Source organism: Hyla sarda, chromosome 1 (genome assembly GCF_029499605.1).
Source record: "Hyla sarda isolate aHylSar1 chromosome 1, aHylSar1.hap1, whole genome shotgun sequence".
In the NCBI taxonomy this organism is placed as follows: domain Eukaryota; kingdom Metazoa; phylum Chordata; class Amphibia; order Anura; family Hylidae; genus Hyla; species Hyla sarda.
The window spans coordinates 573,938,921-573,960,203 of NC_079189.1; the positions used below are offsets into that span (position 1 = coordinate 573,938,921).

Here is a 21,283-nt window from a genome sequence, read left to right on the forward strand (position 1 = left end):
CTAAAAGCTGTACACTTACTATGAAAAGCATAGGAAGCTACCTGCAGACCAGGCATAGAAGAGAGACCCCTAGTGGCCAAAAGTATAAAATGAAAAAACTGGTATAAATATTAATATTTTTTAATGAAGATATATTACAATATCTCTTCATTAATGATTATGAACAACATATTAAAAGTTTTTGTTGATGACAGGTACTCTTTAAAGAATAACTACGATGCTATGAGCAAATGGTTAAATATCTGCAAAATGTTCTACAGAGATCAGTCTTCTTCCAACAGGATGTCACAGTGCCAGCAATCCTAGATCACTGGTTGGTTGTTTGCCTGTACTTCCAGCATGTGATGTTCTTTGCCCTGCAGGTTAGAGTCCTAAGGAGAAATTTCTACTAATACTATACCTGCTTTTAACGGAAGGTACGTGCTGTGATTATATACATATTCTATAGCTAGAAATACTAAATCTCATAACCTATTCTGTAACTTCATATGACCTATTGTCTATAGAAGCATAACACCATCTCACACAGTAGATCTAAGAATAATATTACTATTACTAATCACTATCTGTACTGTTGACTATTGCTAATTTACTTCTGTTAGTTTTAAAGGGGTACTCTGGCGCTAAGACATCTTATCCCCTATCCAAAGGATAGGGATAAGATGCCTGATCGCGGGGGTCCCGCCGCTGGGGACCCCCGTGATCTTCCACACCACACCCAGTTAGAATCAGCCCCCGGAGTGTGCTCGCTCCGGGTCTGATTACTGGCGATCACTGGTGACAGCTGTCATGCCCCCTCCATAGGCTTGCATTGAGGGGGCGGAGCGTGATGTCACACGGGGGCGGAGCCGTGACATCACTATGCTCCGTCCCTGTGATCACCATTAATCAGACCCGGAGCGAGCACGCTCTGGGGGCTGATTCTAACGGGGTGCTGCGTGGAAGATCACGGGGGTCCCCAGTAGCGGGACCCCCGCGATCAGGCATCTTGTCCCCTATCCTTTGGATAGGGGATAAGATGTCTTAGCGCCGGAGTACCCCTTTAATCACTATAACTGCTACTGTCTGTTAATATTGTTATTTTTAATAAATTTGCTTAGGCAGAAAACGCCCCCACTGGGGAAGCAGATGGCCGCGCGGGACCAGAGACCCGCTGCCCCAGACACTGTAACTGGGGCAGCAGCGTAGAGTCTCCGGCCGGTAGTGAAGATAACGTGGCCAGGGTACTGTGCCTGGCCGCACTACATGTGGGTTAGAAATGCGTGGCCCGAAGGTTCACCGGACTGTCTCCTCCACAATGGCGCCAGAGGCCATCAGGAATACGGCCCAGCACAGCCGCGTGTAATGGTGGCTGAGGTCCTGAGAGAGGGGACCCCTGGATGAGCAAGAGAGGGAAGGGGGTTTGTACTACATACTTACCCACCGCTCCATCTTCTTATACTCATCCTGAAGTCTTCAACCAGCTTATGGCCACGCTGCATCATACCAGGCTGAGATAGCGGGGCGAGCAGGGGCAAGTGGGGGGCCCAGACCCAGGGTACAACCTCCAGGCACTGGCCATTGGCAAGAAGGGGTTAACAGTACATACTCTATGCCTGTGCCCCTTCATCACATATGGGAGAAGTAGCGCCATGCTCCTGAACCCCCACCTGAAAAAGGAAACAAAAGGGAGAAAAAAACCTGTCAGCACTGAGCACACAAAGCCTGCTCAGCTTAACCCTCTCCTGGTCGTCTGGATCACAGAGACAAAGTTTGTGTAAGTACAGTGCAGTCACTGATATACTGCCCTTAAGGCAGTGTATCATAACCAGGGTGCCTCCAGCTGTTGAAAAACTACAACTCCAGGAATGCCCAAACAGCCAAAGGTCAGGAGGACAGAGATTGAAGGACCTGTGAGGAGGATCATGTGACAGGAGTGGGCGGGGCTCAACAGGAGAGGAATGATTTTGGCTAAAGGACCTGTGAGGAGCAGAGAGAAGAGAACATGTGAGGAGCCTGGTGAGAGCTTCATGTGTAATGTCCCAGTACAGGACACGTCCTGCACTACACTTAGGCCCTGTCAGGTTGAGTCCCTCAGTGACCTGGGGTCTCCCCTACTGTTTCTGCGGTATCCCGGTACAGAACATGGTTCTGTATATGGTGTCCTGGTACCGTATTTCATACGCTACCTTTGTAGAGGTCCCCATAGTCAGAGTCCCTAGGAACGTTGAGGTCCCTCTTTTATAGTTATCCCCTTGTCACCCCTCAATTAATCTATATCTGTATAGAAATTCATATAAATATAAGTATAAATATGTATATATTTAATTGCCTACCTGTTCAGCATAGCAGGACTTGCGGGTCATGTGATTAGGCTTAGAACTCTATGGTTTTGCTACAGGACCTTTGGAGGTTCCCATGACGTGTTCGCCCACAATGCAATGTAACGGTGAGTGACAGTTGTTATGGACCAATCCAAAACGGCCGGCCCCTGCCCATATAAGGGAGCTGCGCCATCTTGATCGCTCTCTTGGGTTGCTGATTCTGGAAGAGGTAGGACCTCTGCAGCTTACAAGACAATTTACTAGGCCAAAGCCTTGCGGCCTCAGCCTATATCAAAGCGGTTATACCAAGCAATGCCCCGCTATCCTCCGCAAGATCACTGTACCTAAACGAACCCTTAAATCCAGCGGATCTATGCTACAAAATCCCTAAGAAGCTAAATTGAGCTTATCTGATCCCAAACAACTGTCAATCGCTGCTCAGCTATATCTATAGAGACTCTGTTATCTGGACTGTTACTATGGCTGAATGTACAGAAATTCTTCAGTAAAAGTTCCTGCAAGTTTTCAGTTAACAGTGGTTGTGGACAATCCTTTATTTCTGCACCACCTATTGCTCTTGGGAAGGGTGGCAATAGACCTGTCAAGATTACAGTATTTAACCCTCACCCTGGCTTCACGAGTGACAAGGGTTAACAGCGCCCTTTACTATACTGAACAGCAACACCCTAACTACCCTACACCCCACAAGGCTTTATCCCCCAACGCTACCACATGTACAGTCCTAAAGTCCCCTCAGTTGGAGTCTCTCAGGTCCTCAGGCTCTCCTGCAGGGTCCCCCTAGGTCATTGTTATGATTATTATTGTATACTAGCTGAGTACGTTGCCCGGTTTTTCCTTTCTAATCCTTGTTGGGGAGGAAAATGTTGTCATATCCCAACCTCATATCCCATCCTCATATCCCGTCCTCATACCCCGACCTCCTATCCCGACCTCCTATCTCGACCTCCTATTCCGTCCTCCTAACCTATCCTCCTATCCCGACCTCCAAACCCGTCCTCCTATCCCATCCTCCTATCTCAACCTCCTATCTCAACCTCATATCTCGACCTCCTATCCCGACTTCCTATCCCGACCTCCTATCCCGACCTCCTATCCCGACCTCCTATCCCGACCTCCTATCCCGTCCTCCTATCCCGTCGTCCTATCCTGTTGTCCTATCATGTCCTCATATCTCAACCTCCTATCCCGACCTCCTATCTCGACCTCCTATCTCGACCTCCTATCCCGTCCTCATATCCCGTCCTCCTATCCCGACCTCCTAACTCGACCTCCTATCTCGACCTCCTATCCCGACCTCCTATCCCATCCTCATATCCCAAACTGTAAGATGTGTACCAGGTATTGAAATATCTCCAGCCGTACAAGTATAAGTAACAGTATAAGTAACGTGTGCCAAGTTTCATGTTAACATCTTTAGCTGTTTGGACGTGATGCTGGAGCATACACACATACATACACACACCTTGAGTTTTATATAAATTTATTATAGGTATTGTACAGTGGATGTAAGTAATATATGAAGGTTATTAGGATATTTACCCTGTATAGGACCTTCCTAACGTCATGTGATATGTCATGTGCTGTGTGATCACATGATATACCCAGAGTTCCATGGGCACAGGTAACCACAGGCAACCAGCTACCAATGGGCTTTAGTCCAGCCCCCCTGATATTTACGGGGCTGTAGTCTACACATTCTCTCTCTTATTTCCTGGACATAAAGTCAAGTACAAGTCCTGTAAAGGTCAAGTCCAGCATATCTAGGCCAAAGCCTATAACCCTGCAGTCACATCAAATCTGTGAGTACAAGTCAAGTCTCTACTGTCCCTAACGGTAATACAGTGGCCTGCATCATTATTATTGCAACTAAAAGTCCAAGCAGACCTGAGAGGTTCCCTGGGTCCCGGTCACCTCTGTGGAAGTTGGCTGTTTGTAAAGACTGTTTATTTGCCTTCTTCTTAAGTAAAGTTCTAGTTGCATCAAAACCCTGCTTTAGACTCTCATTTAATATATGCCGTTTTGGGTTGGTTGTCAGTGGTGCCTTACACCAAACCACATCTTGGCGTCACGAACACTAGGGGTTAACAACATCTTGCCCCAGGAGTTAATACCATCTGACCCCACCACTCAGACCGCTACACCCGTGGTCCCGCCATACAACAGTGGCTCACCACATACTAATATGGCGTCACGAACAGGATACGGGTGTGTGCCTTTAACTATTCAAACATCAGGCCACCCACAGCAAGAAATAGATGTCTATCATTGCTGCAAAAGCTACTAGTCCTCCCCCTATTCAGAAATATGTTTAGAGAATTGTCCGGAATTGTCGCAAACTGTGACTGAAATTGCGCCCAAAAGTGTACGGGACATTGTCTGTGAAATTGTGCTTTCCCGGGGCGCTGAAAAAAGTAAGGGGGGGAAGTGAAGAATTTTGTATTGCTGCCATGTGTAAAATTCGGGCCGAAGCCATGCTATGTGCTCCATTACAGATTGTACCTGCAAGAGTTAAGGAAGAACCCAAGAAGCGTGCCAAAATGTTCCGTGCTGGTCTGCGTCCCGCCCCTGGGCGTGGACATCACATAGCTGTCTCTATGCCGAAGTGAAACTATTGGTATCTGCTTGTTGCCGGGAAGTCAGCGCTGCACCGATGACGTCCTTCCGGCCAGCCGCCAGCACTCTTCAGTCCGGAGATGGCAGAGAGGAGTACAGACATGGCGGAGCACATGGAGAGAGCACCAAGATGGTGCTAGTGGAGCAGAAAGTTTCCGCGGCCACAGCGCAACTATTTCTAGACTTAGCTGATCGTTTGCAGCGGTTGTCTCTTGGGGCCAAGGAGGCCTACAACCTGCCCCCACTTCCAGAGGATGAAGAATGGCCAGCCACCCCGCCAGGGGGTTCATCTGAGTCTTCAGGGGCATCACCGGTGAGGCTGTCCCCTCACCATAGGACCTGGGGATCTTGGGCAGAAATCGCAACAGAGGAGTCGGAAGTAAGTACCCCGGCTGAGGTCGCATATTCTACATCCTCTTCTACTTCCAGCCCAGATAGAGACCCCCGGCCCATAAGCCTACTGAAGCTACTGCATGCCCGCAGTCACCACCTTTACCCAAATGGGTGTTCATCAATGAGCCTGCACTGATCCGTTATATGAGGGAGCACGTCCTTCCCCTGCCAGTGAAGCCACATCCCCCAGTCCCTACAGCTCAGGCCGAGAGGGCCCGCAGAGAGGCAGAAGTTGCAGCCATAATAGAAAAACTGAGGGCAAAACATAGAGAAAAGTACGGGCCCAAGCGGCTGCCCTATGAAAAGTACCAGGAGCAGCAGCAAGACACACTAAATTTAGAGGCCCTCTACATTCGCAAATTAGATTACCCCCAAGAGGGTGAGCCACCCCTGGAGTGCTTACGCACCACAGTTATCAAATTTGACCGAGTTAGGGGGTTTGGCACTCTCCAGGACTGCAGACATGGAGGCACTAAACTTGTCAACAGAAGAGCTGTCCAAAGAGACTATCTTCCTCCAGCACTGCATTCCTTGGAAAAGGTGAAATCGTAGAGTATACTCCGGTGAGGAACCTGTGAGGAGAATGGGCAGCAGCCATCACAAGGCCAAAGAACCCCACTCAGCTGCCATTCATCTACTTTCCTTCAGACGACTGGGACGCAGATCCTATTGGGCTGAGACCAATGAAGATCCCAGACCCCCCTCTTGAGGAGGAGACCTACATGCCCGTGGCACCTGCTATGGCTCCCAAGTTCCTCAAGAGATCCAGCTCTTCGTCTTCCTTTACAGAAAATGTGCCCAGGCCTACTCCCCCTGAGGAGGTGTGGCCTGATCAGCGGGCACCAACAAAGTGTCTAGGCCTACTCCAGTCAAGGAGGTATGGCCTGATCCAGAGGCACCAACAAACGTGCCTCGGCCTACTAAAAATGTCAGAGGTTTGGCCGGACCAACGGGCACCTACAATTTCCCCAGAGGCGCAAGCTGCTGCTGTGAGCGTAGTTGTCACTGTCAGCCCGACCATTGCTCAGTCAAGATTAACCCATGTTGCGTGGAACACTCATGTTAACCCCATGGAGGGGGTCCAATCTCGCGCTCTTAGATTTATCTCTCAACCTAGGAAGCCTACAGCTTGCACAACAGCAGGAGGGTCCCTACCTGCCTCCTCGCTGTCTGATCGCCAAATGACTGCTCCATGCCTGAGATCCAGCCAGGAGTGTCACGATTCGGCTCACAGGTAGTGGATCCTCTGTGTCAGCGAGGGATTGGCGTGGACCGTGCTAGTGGACCGGTTCTAAGAGGCTACTGGTGTTCACCAGAGCCCGCCGCAAAGCGGGATGGTCTTGCTGCGGCAGTAGCAACCAGGTCGTATCCACTAGCAACGGCTCAACCTCGCTGACTGCTGAGAAGGCGTGGGACAGAAGGACTAGGCAGAGGCAAGGTCAGACGTAGCAGAAGGTCGGGGCAGGCGGCAAGGTTTGTAGTCAAGATGGATAGCAGAAGTTCAGGTAACACAGGCTTTGGACACACTAAACGCTTTCACTGGCACAAGGCAACAAGATCCGGCAAGGGAGTGCAGGGGCAGTGAGCAGATATAGTCTGGGAGCAGGTGGAAGCCAATTAAGCTAATTGGGCCAGGCACCAATCATTGGTGCACTGGCCCTTTAAGTCTCAGAGAGCTGGCGCGCGCGCGCCCTAGAGAGCGGAGCCGCGCGCGCCAGCACATGACAGCAGGGGACCGGGACGGGTAAGTGACCTGGGATGCGATTCGCGAGCGGGCGCGTCCCGCTGAGCGAATCGCATCCCCGACGGCCATGACAGTGCAGCGCTCCCGGTCAGCGGGACTGACCGGGGCGCTGCAGGGAGAGAGACGCCGTGAGCGCTCCGGGGAGGAGCGGGGACCCGGAGCGCTAGGCGTAACAGTACCCCCCCCCCTTAGGTCTCCCCTTTTCTTTGTCCGGTAACTGCCTCCCCTGGGATGAGGACACCGGGAAAGAATGGAGGGTTTCCTCAACGGCAGGCAGTACAGCAGGAGTGGGAATGGGGAGGGAGGGCAGAGGGCGAAGCCTGGCACGGGGCAGTGTGTCACCAGGAAGGGGGCCATGAGGAGGCACTGAGGCTTGCCTGACGGGACTGGGAGGGGGGGAGAGGCACTTCCTATGGCAGGCAGAGTCCCAGTTCTTGATCTCCCCGGTGGTCCAGTCAAGGGTGGGAGAATGAAGCCGGAGCCATGGCAGACCGAGGAGGACCTCAGAGGTACAGTTGGGGAGGACGAAGAGCTCAATCACTTCGCGATGGGGTCCAATACACATCAGGAGGGGTTCTGTGCGGTAACGCACGGTGCAATCCAATCTGACTCCGTTGACCGCGGAAATGTAGAGCGGCTTGACGAGACGGGTCACCGGGATGCGGAATTTATTCACCAGAGAATCCAGAATAAAATTCCCAGAGGCACCAGAGTCCAAGCAGGCCACGGCTGAGAGGGAGGAGTTGGCTGAAGGAGAAATCCGCACGGGCACCGTGAGACGTGGAGAAGCAGACTTAGAACCAAGAGACGCCACACCCACGTGAGCTGGGTGCGTGCGTGCGTTTCCCAGACGTGGAGGACGAATAGGGCAATCCACCAGGAAATGCTCGGTACTGGCACAGTACAGACAAAGATTTTCTTCCCTACGGCGATTCCTCTCTTCCTGGGTCAGGCGAGACCGATCCACTTGCATGGCCTCCTCGGCGGGAGGCCCAGGCGTAGATTGCAACGGAGACTGTGGGAGAGGTGCCCAGAGATCTAAGTCTTTTTCCTGGCGGAGCTCTTGATGTCTCTCAGAAAAACGCATGTCAATGCGGGTGGCCAAATGGATAAGTTCTTGCAGGTTGGCAGGAATCTCTCGTGCGGCCAGGACATCCTTGATGCGACTGGATAGGCCTTTTTTAAAGGTCGCGCAGAGAGCCTCATTATTCCATGATAATTCAGAAGCAAGAGTACGAAATTGGATGGCGTACTCGCCCACTGAAGAATTACCCTGGACCAGGTTCAGCAGGGCAGTCTCGGCAGAAGAAGCTCGGGCTGGTTCCTCGAAGACACTCCGGACTTCAGCGAAGAAGGACTGGACTGTGGCTGTGGCAGGATCATTGCGGTCCCAGAGCGGTGTGGCCCAAGACAAGGCCTTTCCTGAAAGAAGGCTCACTACGAACGCCACCTTAGACCGTTCTGTAGGAAACAAGTCCGACAACATCTCCATATGCAGGGAACATTGAGACAAAAATCCACGGCAGAGTCTAGAGTCCCCATCAAATTTGTCCGGCAGGGACAAGCGGAGGCTAGGAGCGGCCACTCGCTGCGGAGGAGGTGCAGGAGCTGGCGGAGGAGATGGTTGCTGCTGTAGCAGAGGCAGAAGTTGCTGTAACGTGGCGGTCAACTGCGACAGCTGCTGTCCTTGTTGGGCAATTTGCTGCGATTGCTGAGCGACCACCGTGGTAAGGTCAGCGAGACTTGGCAGCGGCACCTCAGCGGGATCCATGGCCGGATCTACTGTCACGATTCGGCTCACAGGTAGTGGATCCTCTGTGTCAGCGAGGGATTGGCGTGGACCGTGCTAGTGGACCGGTTCTAAGAGGCTACTGGTGTTCACCAGAGCCCGCCGCAAAGCGGGATGGTCTTGCTGCGGCAGTAGCAACCAGGTCGTATCCACTAGCAACGGCTCAACCTCGCTGACTGCTGAGAAGGCGTGGGACAGAAGGACTAGGCAGAGGCAAGGTCAGACGTAGCAGAAGGTCGGGGCAGGCGGCAAGGTTCGTAGTCAAGATGGATAGCAGAAGTTCAGGTAACACAGGCTTTGGACACACTAAACGCTTTCACTGGCACAAGGCAACAAGATCCGGCAAGGGAGTGCAGGGGCAGTGAGCAGATATAGTCTGGGAGCAGGTGGAAGCCAATTAAGCTAATTGGGCCAGGCACCAATCATTGGTGCACTGGCCCTTTAAGTCTCAGAGAGCTGGCGCGCGCGCGCCCTAGAGAGCGGAGCCGCGCGCGCCAGCACATGACAGCAGGGGACCGGGACGGGTAAGTGACCTGGGATGCGATTCGCGAGCGGGCGCGTCCCGCTGTGCGAATCGCATCCCCGACGGCCATGACAGTGCAGCGCTCCCGGTCAGCGGGACTGACCGGGGCGCTGCAGGGAGAGAGACGCCGTGAGCGCTCCGGGGAGGAGCGGGGACCCGGAGCGCTAGGCGTAACAAGGAGCAGTCGTGTGGCGATAACACTGATCAATGCCAGGCTGTTACCTGGCAGTGATCAGTGTAGAAGATCAGTGCGTGCAGTGTTATAGTCTCCTATGGGAGCTATAACACTGCAAAAAAAAAAAGTGGAAATAAAGTGTTAATAAAGATCATTTAACCCCTTCCATAATAAAAGTCAGAATCACCCCCCTTTTCCCAATGAAAAAAAACAGTGTAAATAAAAATAAACATATGTGGTATCGCCATGTGCCTAAATGTCCGAACTATAAAAATATATCGTTGATTAAACTGCACGGTCTATGGTGTACATGTAAAAAAAATTCCAAAGTCCAAAATAGCGTATTTTTGGTAACTTTTTATACCATAAAAAAGTGAATAAAAACGATCAAAAAGTCCAATCATAACAAAGATGATACCGATAAAAACGTCAGATCACGGCGCAAAAAATGAGCCCTCATACATCCCCATATGCGGGCGGAAAAATAAAAAGTTATAGGGGGGGAAGAGGACATTTTTAAACGTATACATTTTCCTGCATGTAGTTATGATTTTTTCCAGAAGTACGACAAAATCAAACCTATATAAGTAGGATATCATTTTAACCATATGGACCTACAGAAAAAAGAAAATTACCGGAAAATGCACTGCGTAGAAACCCCCAAAAGTTACAAAATGGCATTTTGTCTTCAATTTTGTCGCACAATTATTTATTTTTCCTGTCGCCGTGAATTTTTGAATAAAATGACTAATGTCACAGCAAAGTAGAATTGGTGGCGCAAAAAATAAGCCATAATATGAATTTTTAGGTGCAAAATTGAAAGTGTTATGATTTTTAGAAGGTGAAAAAGGAAAAAAGGAAAATGCAAAAATGGAAAATACCCTGCGTCATTGGCCACTTAAGTTAAGGACCCGGGCTTTTTCTGTTTTTTCCTTTTCAATTTTTCCTTCTTAACTTTAAAAAGTCATAACTCTTTAAAATTTTCACCTAAAATTCTATATGATGGCTTATTTTTTGCGTCACTAATTCTACTTTGTAATGACATTAAACAAAAATCTACGGTGAAACGGGAAAAAAAATCTATGTGCGACAAAATTGATGAAAAAACACTATTTTGTAAGTTTTAGGAGCTTCCGTTTTTACGCAGTACATTTTTCGGCAAAAATTACACCTTATCTTTATTCTGTAGGTTCATACGGTTAAAATGATACCCTACTTGTATAGGTTTGATTTTGTATCACGTCAGAAAAAAATCATGAATACATGCAGGAAAATGTATACGTTTAAAATAGTCACCTTCTGACCCCTATGGCTTTTTTATTTTTCTGTGTTCAGGGCGCTATGAGGGCTCATTTTTTGCACCGTGATCTGAAGTTTTTAGCGGTACAATTTTGGACTTTGGAATGTTTTTGCGCATACGCCATTGAACGTGCGGTTTAAAAAGCAGTATATTTTTATAATTCGGACATTTCCACATGCGGCGATACCACATATGTTTATTTTTATTTTTATTTACACAGTTTTTTTTTATTCTTGGAAATGCCGGGTGATTCAATCTTTTATTAGGGGAAGGAATAATTCAAAGGGTTAATGATTTTTTTACACTTTTCTTATGCAATATTATAGCTCCCATAAGGGGCTATAATATTGCATTAACTGATCTTTAACACTGATTGATGCATCTCCATAGGAATGGATCAATCAGTGTTTTCGGCGATTGATTGCTCAAGCCTGGATCTCAGGCTTGAAGCATTCATTCGGCGATCGGACAGCGCAGGAGAAGGTAAGAAGACCTTCCTCCCGTGCTACAGCTGTTCAGGATGTCACGATTATGCCGCGGCGATCCCGAACAGCTCCCTGAGCTAGCCGGGCACTTACACTTTCGTTTTTAGCCGCACGGCTCAGCTTTGAGCGCGCGGCTAGAGGGATAATAGCTCGCGGCACCGCGATCGGTGCCGCGCACTATTAGCAGCGGATCCTGGCTTCACTATGACGCAGCGATATGATGTGGGGTTGCCGTGTGACCCCGCGTTATATCGCAGGACCGGGACTCATGACGTACGCGTACGTCATGGGTCCTTAAGGGGTTAAAAATCTTAATCTTTCCAGTACTTATCAGCTGCTGTATGCTCCAGAAGAAGTTATTTTCTCTTTGAATTTCTTTTCTGTCTGACCACAGTGCTCTCTGCTGACCCTCTGTCCATGTCTGGAACTGCCTAGAGTAGAAACAAATCCCCATAGCAAAACTATCCTGCTCTGAACAGTTCCTGATATGGACAGAGGTGTCAGCAGAGAGCACTGTGGTCAGAGAGAAAAGAAATTCAAAAAGAAAAGAATTTCCTCTGTAGTATACTGCAGCTGATAAGTACTGGAAGGGTTAAGATTTTTAAATTGAAGTAATTTACAAATCTGTTTAACTTTCTAGCACCAATTGATTTAAAAAAAATAAAAATAGTTTTCCACCGGAGTACCCCTTTAATCTCCCTCTTTGTGCTTGCAAAAAGTGCATATTATGTTTTCATATAACACAGCTATATGTGCCATATGAACAAATCATCACAACTAGATCACCACAACTATTAATTTACAGGTACTGTCCAAGGGACTCGTTTATACCCACCTGTAGATTAGATTTTGTTCAGAACAATGATGGACGTTAATAAGTTTGTTTGGAATTTGACGATCTGTAAACATTTTTGTCATGGCCCTGAAAATAATGATATCTCTGTGTAGTGATGCTCATATGTCTACTGCAAGTTCATTACAGCATAAGGCTTCTTTCACATTAGTAAAGTTGCTCCATTACAAATGGACATTAATGGCTGTTTAAAAAAAAAAATAAAAAAAATTTATTCTACTTTGGTTGCCATTAACGTGCGTTATTGTAACGGAGCATAACAGAAGTCATAACGGGCAAAGAGGATCCCGTTCACTTGAATGGGATTACTCTAACATCCGTTATAAGTCCTGTTATAGCAGCCAAAGAAAGCGGGAGAAAAAGACATGTCGTGCACAAATTTTTCTCCCACTATCTTCCTAACGGACATCACCTACCGGACGAAAATGTTAGTGTGAAAGGAGCCGAACAGTGAGTCCCCCAATGATTCTATGAGTATCTTTTGCTGACCCTGCCACTGGAAGAGTTGCCGGTTTTTCCTTTGGTGAACTGGTTGCTCTCTCAGATTTGCAGAATTTACAGACTAGGTATGAATCTCGACATTTACCAGTTTTTTGAGTGGTAGAATGAACAGACGGCACTCACCAAGTGCTGATAATGATGACTTTATTCAGTGGTACAATTGCAGGAACACAGGCAGGTATGAATAAGCGACAATTGTTTCGCACTAAGACGCGCTAGCGCATCTTAGCGCAAAACAATTGTCGATTATTCACACTTGCCTGTGTACCTGCAATTATACCACAGAATAAAGTCATCATTATCAGCACTTGGTGAGTGCCGTCTGCTCATTCTACCACTCAAATAATGTTTATGGACTTTCTGCTACTTAAAGATTGAGCACCACCAAAGAGATGAGACTCACATTGAGGGGGCGTGGCCATGATGTAACGAGCGGGTGTGACCGTGACGTCACAAGCCTTCGGCGCTGCACCCGACGCTCTAGACGAAGGCCGGGTGCAGCAGGGAGATAGCAGGGGTCCCCAGCGCCGGGACCCCCACTATTAGACATCTTATCCCCTATCCTTTGGATAGGGATAACATGTGCGGAGTACCCCTTTTATGTGCCTGTCAGAGGGGGGAATCTAAAACAGAAATTTCTCAATAGAGAGGTATACTGGATTCTAAAGCTGGGAACACGTTTTCCAGTTGGTCTGAACAAGAGGCAAGATGTCATTTTACATGACTAATATCTGGTCTTGTCATATGTCCTGAATTAAATTGGGATATTTCCAACATCCCAGTTTAAACAGGTTCCTCTTCTGTCTCTGTATAATTCTTAATTCTTCATTGGCGTCGACTTCCGGGCTACTCCTCACCCATCTATATATATATTTCTCTTTCCTCTTTTTTAATATGTTAGTATTAGAGATGAGCGAATCGAATATGATGAATCCAAATTCGTTTTGAATTTCATCAAAAATTCAATTCGCAATGAATGTGAATATCACTGGGATTCTATCGCGCAAATCACTTAATTAAACTCCATTTAGTTCGGCCAGGCTCCAGGGCATCTAAAATGGCGGATCCCTTTGTGAGGACATGAGGCAAGGAATCCTGGGAAGGCGGGAACAAGGGTAAGCGGGATGACCCTGAATCACATGCAGGATGCAGCCTATCAGCAACCAGTGTCCCCTGTGATGTCACAGCCCTATATAATCGGCAGCCATATTCCGGCTAGTCACTTCATTCATTACACTGCAGAGAGATAGGACAGACAGCGCTTTGTGTGTTACACAGAAAAGCTTTTTCCAGCAGCGTTTCACCTCCTAGTCATGTCTGCATTCTGGTGGACAGAGAGCAGTGCGTTTTTCACAGAAAATAATTTTTACTGCAGCGATTAACCTACCAGTCACTGTCTACAGCATTGTATCACAGAGAGGGTTAGAGAGCTGTATGTTGCATCATACATTTGAACAAGCTGGCTCAGCTGGAGAAACCTTAACAGAGGAGGGAGGAATAAGTTTTTAGCGCAACTCTGTTTCTTTGTTCCACAACAAATCTGCTGGTTATACTAGTCTGTAGACAGTATAATACCCAGCAGTCCATTCCTACTAGTCTTTGAGAGAGTGCAATTTCTGGTTTAGTACACAGTGTGCTGCAGCACTGTTGTGTACTGCTGTTGTTGTGCAAAAATATGTTTTTTAAGCATACTGTAGCGCATTTTTCTGCCCTTATAAGTGCATACCACATACATACATCTAAGTAGTGTACTATTTTGTACCTGTTAATCTGTCAAGGACCTAGATACTGTGAAAGTACAGCCAAAAGAACACACCGCTGCTGTTCTAGACAAATGCTGTTTTAAGCGTAGTGAAGCATATTGTACTACCCTCATTAATGCACTAAGTATGTCAGGCAGAGAAGAACCAGGATGTGCACAGAGGAGTGGCAGAGGCCTAAATTCATCAGGTGCAGGCAGAGGACGCAGCGGAGTACAGGCGTGTGGCAGAGTCCCAGCGAGAGGTCTGAGCTCCCGTCAGCTAGCAGTCGTGTCTCGACCAGCAACCGTGATTGATCGGTTCACTCGGTCATCCACTTCATCCCAAGTGACATCCGACACCCCCAGTCAACAGTCGGTGTGTTCCCCAGACTCAACCCTCAGTTGACATGGCGCTCATGCTGCTGCCACCTCTAGGCTCTCTCATTGTGATGCTCTATGGCCTCCTCATACTTATGCTGCCACCTCCAGGCTCTCTCATTGTGCTGCTCTATGGTCTCCTCATGCTGATGCTGCCACCTCCAGGCTCTCTCATTGTGCTGCTCTATGGTCTTCTCATGCTGATGCTGCCACCTCCCAGGTTCTGTCATTGTGCCACCATATGGTCTCCTTGTGCTGATGCTACCACCTACAGACTCTCTCATTGTGCTGCCATGGATACTGTAAAACATAACTAAGGTGCTGGTCCCCAGTTACAGAAATTCCTCTGCATTAGACCACAAGTAAGTATTGAGGACATGCATTAGCTAAAACGTAATTTTTCTTAGGATAAAATATATGGACCCATTTTTTTTTTTAAATCTAACAAAAGGAAAGGTGTGCAAAAAACACCATGTGCCACTTACAACACCAAGTATTGATGTGATGCAAAGATCTCTAAAAGTTGGAAGGGAACAACGTATGGTCCATTGTAACATTGGGGGTAAAAACTTCCCCTGTAAAGCCCTACTCTCGCACTATTAATTCCCTTATTGGCAAGTGTTACTCATCCTCAAAAGGGCAGCCCCACACAGGAACCTCTCCCTGTTTCGTACTAAAAATCATGGCGAATGGCAGTGTTTTTAGGTGAAAATAGGGAGAGGTTTCTGTGTAAGGCCGCCCTTTTGAGGAAGAGTAACACTTGCCAATAAGGGAATTAATAGTGCAAGAGTAGTGCCTTACATGGGAAGTTTTTACCCCCCACCTGTTACAATGGACCATACATTGTTCCCTTCCCATTTTTTGCACACCTTTCCTTTTGTTAGATTCCCAAAAAATTTTGGGTCCAAATATTTTATCCTAAGAAAAGTTAAGTTTTAGCTAATACATATACTCAATACTTACTTGTGCCACCCACCTGATGCCACACATCTGATGCCAAGTTCTCCTTTTACCCACCTTACTCACCGGATACTGGGATTAACACCCACCACTCCATTCTACCACAGTGTTCCAAAGTGCAAGGCAGCTTGTGGAGCTGTAACTATGGTCAGGGACAATACATGTCCTATACGGCCCACTGGGTGAATGTGGTTCCTGCACAACCACAACAACAGGAGGACAGGACACGCCGCTTCCGCCTCCATGCTCTCAGGCCGTTGGTCCTGCGACAGTGTGCGACTCTGACTCCTCATCCTCCACCGTGTCCCATAGTCACCACAAGGAGAACTCATCTGTCTACAAAAATGTGGAGAGACTGAACTTTGTGAAGATGAATCAAGATGGATCAGCCAGGATTTCCACCCACCAATGCCTGATGCATCAGAGTAGATTGATCATGGTGCCACACCAACACTTCACAAATATGGGTAGTGCCAAACAGATTTAAGGTGCTGCTCCCCAATTAAAAACATTCCTCAGCATCAGACCTTTTTTCACCCACCTTCATCACCGGGTACTTGTATTGACACCCACCGCACCACTCTGTAACTGGGTCACTTTCAGGACTCCTGATGCTGCTGTTGCCACCTCCAGGCTGTCTCATTCAGCAACTATATGGTCTCCTCATGCTTCCGCCACATCCAGGCTGTGTCATTCAGCCACTATATGGTTTACTGATGCTGCTGGGCCTGGGACATTACCTAAACATTTTTATGGTTGCACTAGCTACCATAAATCTTCAATTTAAATTAGAAAATTCTGCTTTTAATCTTAGGGATTGTGAAGCCCTATTGTCTCCTCATGCTGCCACCAGCTCCAGGTTGTGTCATTCAGCCACTATATGGTTGACTGATGCTGCTAGGCCTGGGACATTAACTACATTTTTTTATGGTATCACTAGCTACCATAAATCTTCAATTTTAATTTGAAAATTCATCTTTTAATCTTGAGGATTTGTGAAGCCCTATTATCTCCTCATGCTGCCGCCAGTTTCCGACTGTGTCATTCAGCCACTATATGCTGAACTGATGCTGCTGAGCCTGGGACATTACCTAAAAATTTTTATGGTACCACTAGCTACCATAAATCTTCAATTTAAATTTTAAACTTCATCTTTTACTCTTAGGGATGGTGAGGCCCTATGGTCTCCTCATGCTGCCGCCAACTCCAGGCTGTCTCATTCTGCCAGATTATGGTCTCATCATGCTGCTGCCACCTCTAGGCTCTGTCATTTTGCCGCCATGTGACTGCTTGTTAGATTGTGTTTTTAGTTCAAAGTAAACACAGAGACATTAAACTTGGGAATCTAATATAAATCTTAAAGGGGTATTCCAGGCAAAACCTTTATATATATATATATATATATATATATATATATATATCAACTGGCTCTGGAAAGTTAAACAGATTTGTAAATTACTTCAATTAAAAAATCTTACTCCTTCCAATAGTTCCAAGAAGGCAGCAGCAACTCCAGTTAAAGTGTAAAAAAGCGGTGTTTATTCACACAATGTGCAGCGACGTTTCGGTTTGCTCACCAAACCATTTTCCAGCAACAAATGACATGACTGGTGGGTTTTATGGTCACCCAGGACCAATAACATAATTATTCAATAAAGTGCATATATAATTCACAGTGTACAATAGCATATAAAAAGTGCAATCTGCATACATATAGGGAATATACATACATATTCATGTGCAAAACATTATATATAAAAGTGCATATTATATTAAAAAATATATATTCCCATTAATTAGTGATCAATTGCAGCTGTGTATTCATATCAGATGGGCGGGAGGGGGAGGATCCACTCACCATTCTTGTTATGCAAGCACTGTATTCCATGAGGACGCCGTCTTGTAGCGTATCCGGTACATTACAGCAAGAACCGGAACTGGTCTCAAGACGAGGCCGATCACATGACTGGGTTGCCAGGCAACACTTCAGTATAGGGTGCGCATGCGTCCTCTCTCTTTCTGAAGCCGACCGCCATCTTGCATAGTGGCAAACACATGAAAGAGGTCTATCACATGACTAGGTTGCCAGGCGACGCTTCAGTATAGGGCGCGCGTGCGTCCTTTCACTTTCTGAAGCCGGGCGCCATCTTGCATAAGGGCAAATGCATAAACTGGCCAGGCAGCCATCTCTAACGTCTGCAATCTGCACAGGGTATAACGGCAGTGCGGCAATTCAATGTCGCACATGCCGAAACCACACAAAGCTTACCGGTGACGTTGCCATAGGCGACGAACACCGGGTGCAAAGGTGCCATGCGACGCATATTGAGAAAAATAGCCATTAAATAATTTATATGATATAAGACAGTACCTGCCCGGCAACCTAATCAATAAGTTAGCATAAACAAGAATTTTTTAAGGAAACAGTGAATAAATAAAATATTTGAGTGGTCCATCCCTTCCTCAGCACAATCTGTAGAAACAAGAGAAAAGAAAATGTGTTCTAAAAACTTGTACATAATAAAATCCTTATCAATACAGAAACTAAGTCTTGGATAATTAGGCATTATACATTTTGTGTTTTAATTTAAAATCGACATTAAGACCTTTAGGCTTGGGTGTATCTAATGCATAAATCCACCACAGCTCTCTTTTTTTGAGAGCGGCGGTGCGATTTCCTCCTCTTTTGAATGGAGGTACATGATCAATGATTGTAAACGTAAAATCTTTCTCACTATGTCCCATTTCTACAAAATGACATGGTATCGGTAAGTCTGTTCTATTCTTTCTAATTGAATATCTGTGTTGGTTGATTCTAATCTTGACACTTAATGTAGTTTCACCTACATATAAGAGGTTGCATGGACATTTAAGGACATGTATGACGTAATCAGTGTCACAAGTTAAATAGAAATTTATTCTATATGTTTTCAAAGTGGAGGTATGTCTAAAGTCGGAAGCTTTTTGCATATAGGAGCAGTTTATGCATGATAGACATGGAAACGATCCCCAGTCAGATGGTAAGAGCAAGGAGGATACGGTAATTAGTGAGCATGAAAAAATTGAGCCAGCGCTGAATAAAATGATGAAGGACTTAAAAAACCGGGCTACCCAGACAGGGTAGTTAGGGAGAGCAAAGAGAAGGTACTACCACTGGAGAGGTCTTCTTTATTGACAACAGGGGGATATACTAAGAAAGTTGACAAACGCATTGCCTTTGTATCTACTTATTCTGACGCATCGAATAAAATCACCTCCATCATGAGGAAGCACTGGAATATTTTGGGTAATTGTCACCAAAATGTTCCCGAATTTGCCAATCCTCCCCTCATGTCATATATGACAAAATGTCATATGACAAAAATGTCATGTAACAAAATGATGTCATATGACAAAAATTTGTCATATGACAAAAAAAAATGTATGTCATATGACAAAAATTTACCATTTATGTCATATGACAAAAAATAAATTTATGTCATATGACAAAAATTTACCACTAACATGAAGTAGAATATGTCACGAAAAAACAATCCCGGAATCAGAATGAAAAGTAAAAGCATCCCAGAGCTATTAATGCTTAAAGTGACAGTGGTCAGATGTGCAAAAAATGCTCCCGTCCCTAGGGTTATTATGGGCTCCGTCCCCAAGGAGTTAAAATGATACCCTACTTATATAGGTTTGATTTTGTCATACTTCTGGAAAAAATCATAACTACATGCAGGAAAATGTATACATTTAAAATTATCATCTGCTGACCCCCTGCTGGCTCATGTTTTGCGGCGTGATCTGAAGTTTTTAGCGGTATCATTTTGGTATTGATCTGATTTTTTGATCGCTTTTTATTCATTTTTTCATGATATAAAAAGTGACCAAAAATACATTATTTTGGACTTTTGAATTTTTTGGCGCGTGCGCCATTGACCGTGTGGTTTAACTAATATATTTTTATAATTTGGACATTTCCGCATGTGGTAATACCACATATGTTTATTTTTATTTACACAGTTTTTTTTTTTTTAAATGGGAAAAGGGGGGTGATTCAAACTTTTATTAGGGAAGGGGTTAAATGATTTTTATTAACTTTTTTCCCCCCTTTTTTTGCAATCTTATAGCTCCCATAGGGGGCTATAACACTGCACACACTGATCTTTTCATTGATCAATGGTTTCTCATCGAAACCATTGATCAATGATTCTGCTGCTTGACTGCTCATGCCTGGATCTCAGGCACTGAGCAATCATTCGGCGATCGGACACCAGGAAGCAGGTAAGGGGACCCTTCTGCTGTCCTACAGCTGTTCGGGATGCTGCGGTGAAATCCGGGACAGACCACCACGGCGATCCCGGACAGCCCACTGGCGATCAACTTTGAATGCCGCGTCTAAAGGGTTAATAGTGCGCGGGTCCCGGTCGTTGTTGGAGGCTGGGCCAGGAGCGGACTCAGGGCATACAGGTACGCCCTTGATCCTTAACAGGTTAAAACTCTAAAAACAAATGGAGCATATAAGGACGTTAATTGCAATGCCACATGGACTCTTTCCCCAGTTTGTCAGCCCTGTGAAGGACATGGATTCAGATGCCCCAGGAGCTGTCTCTATTGTTACTACCAGGCCTCAGTGGCCACTTCATATTCCTCTGCCTCCAGGACTGAGCATCAAGGACGGCTGTTGTTAAGAGGGGGAGATTGTGGTGGCCCAGTACAGGTGTTGCACCCCTGTACCATTGCTGCCCTGTCAAGTGGACACTATTTCAGTGATAACTGGACCCCCCTTTCATCTATGTTCCATAAACAGTACTAAGTGCCTATGTTATCCAATGTTATGTGTATATATTGTTATGTGCCTTTATATACTGTTGTCATGTACTGTAACCAAGGAAGTTACCAGTGACCAGACTTATAGGGTGACCTATGGGACCCCTCGGGAGTCTCCCTAATAAAAACCCTGGGAGGAACTAGCTAGTTCTCTTGAGATTAGGTCTCTACTGAGTGCAGGTCGTGATAGAATGTCCGGTGTCCTGAGGAGGCCTAAAGCCTACCACGCAGCAACGCTTCCACTAATCCAGTGCCCCACAGGTGAACATCAAAACCTGGTAAGCTACATACGGGGGGAAGTCAGTCAAGATCAGTCTGTATACAGTCAGTGTGAACCTGCAGCAAATTGTCCAAATCCACTATAAGTCCCAGCGAGCCCTAAAGTCTCTGAAGTCACTGGTCACCTCCTTGGGCCTAACTGAGCTGTCAAGACTATTACACCTATCTACCTCAGTAAAGCTGCTGTTGTTCCGTAACTTGTCATTGGAGACATTATTTGACCCCATGCCTAGCCTGGGGTAATAACATCTGCCCTCAACACACCCTCACCACCTATATATCATCTGCTCAGCTCCTCCTGCTCTATAACATGATGTCTGCAGATTGTATTGTATATATCATCTGCTCAGCTCCTCCTGCTCTATAACATAATACCTGCAGATTGTACTGTATTGTATATATCATCTGCT

At 46.4% G+C, this 21,283-nt stretch overlaps 1 protein-coding gene across 6 annotated transcripts in view; it reads left to right on the plus strand.

Moving 5' to 3' along the window:
- The first annotated feature begins 284 nt into the window (after nt 1-284).
- LOC130294396 (acyl-coenzyme A amino acid N-acyltransferase 1-like) overlaps nt 285-21,283 on the plus strand; it is a 43,366-nt gene continuing 22,367 nt past the window's right edge. The window contains exon 1 of one of the 6 annotated variants that reach the window (XM_056544137.1): nt 285-416. Coding sequence is in view for 3 of the 6 variants with exons in the window: in XM_056544113.1 (XP_056400088.1) it covers nt 1,941-1,998 (58 nt within the window). In the remaining 3 variants the exon portion in view is untranslated. Of the gene's footprint in view, nt 417-1,829; nt 1,999-3,990; nt 4,124-5,292; nt 5,317-21,283 lie in introns of those variants that run through there. The other 5 variants (XM_056544118.1, XM_056544113.1, XM_056544164.1 and 2 more) reach the window with 5 other exon arrangements.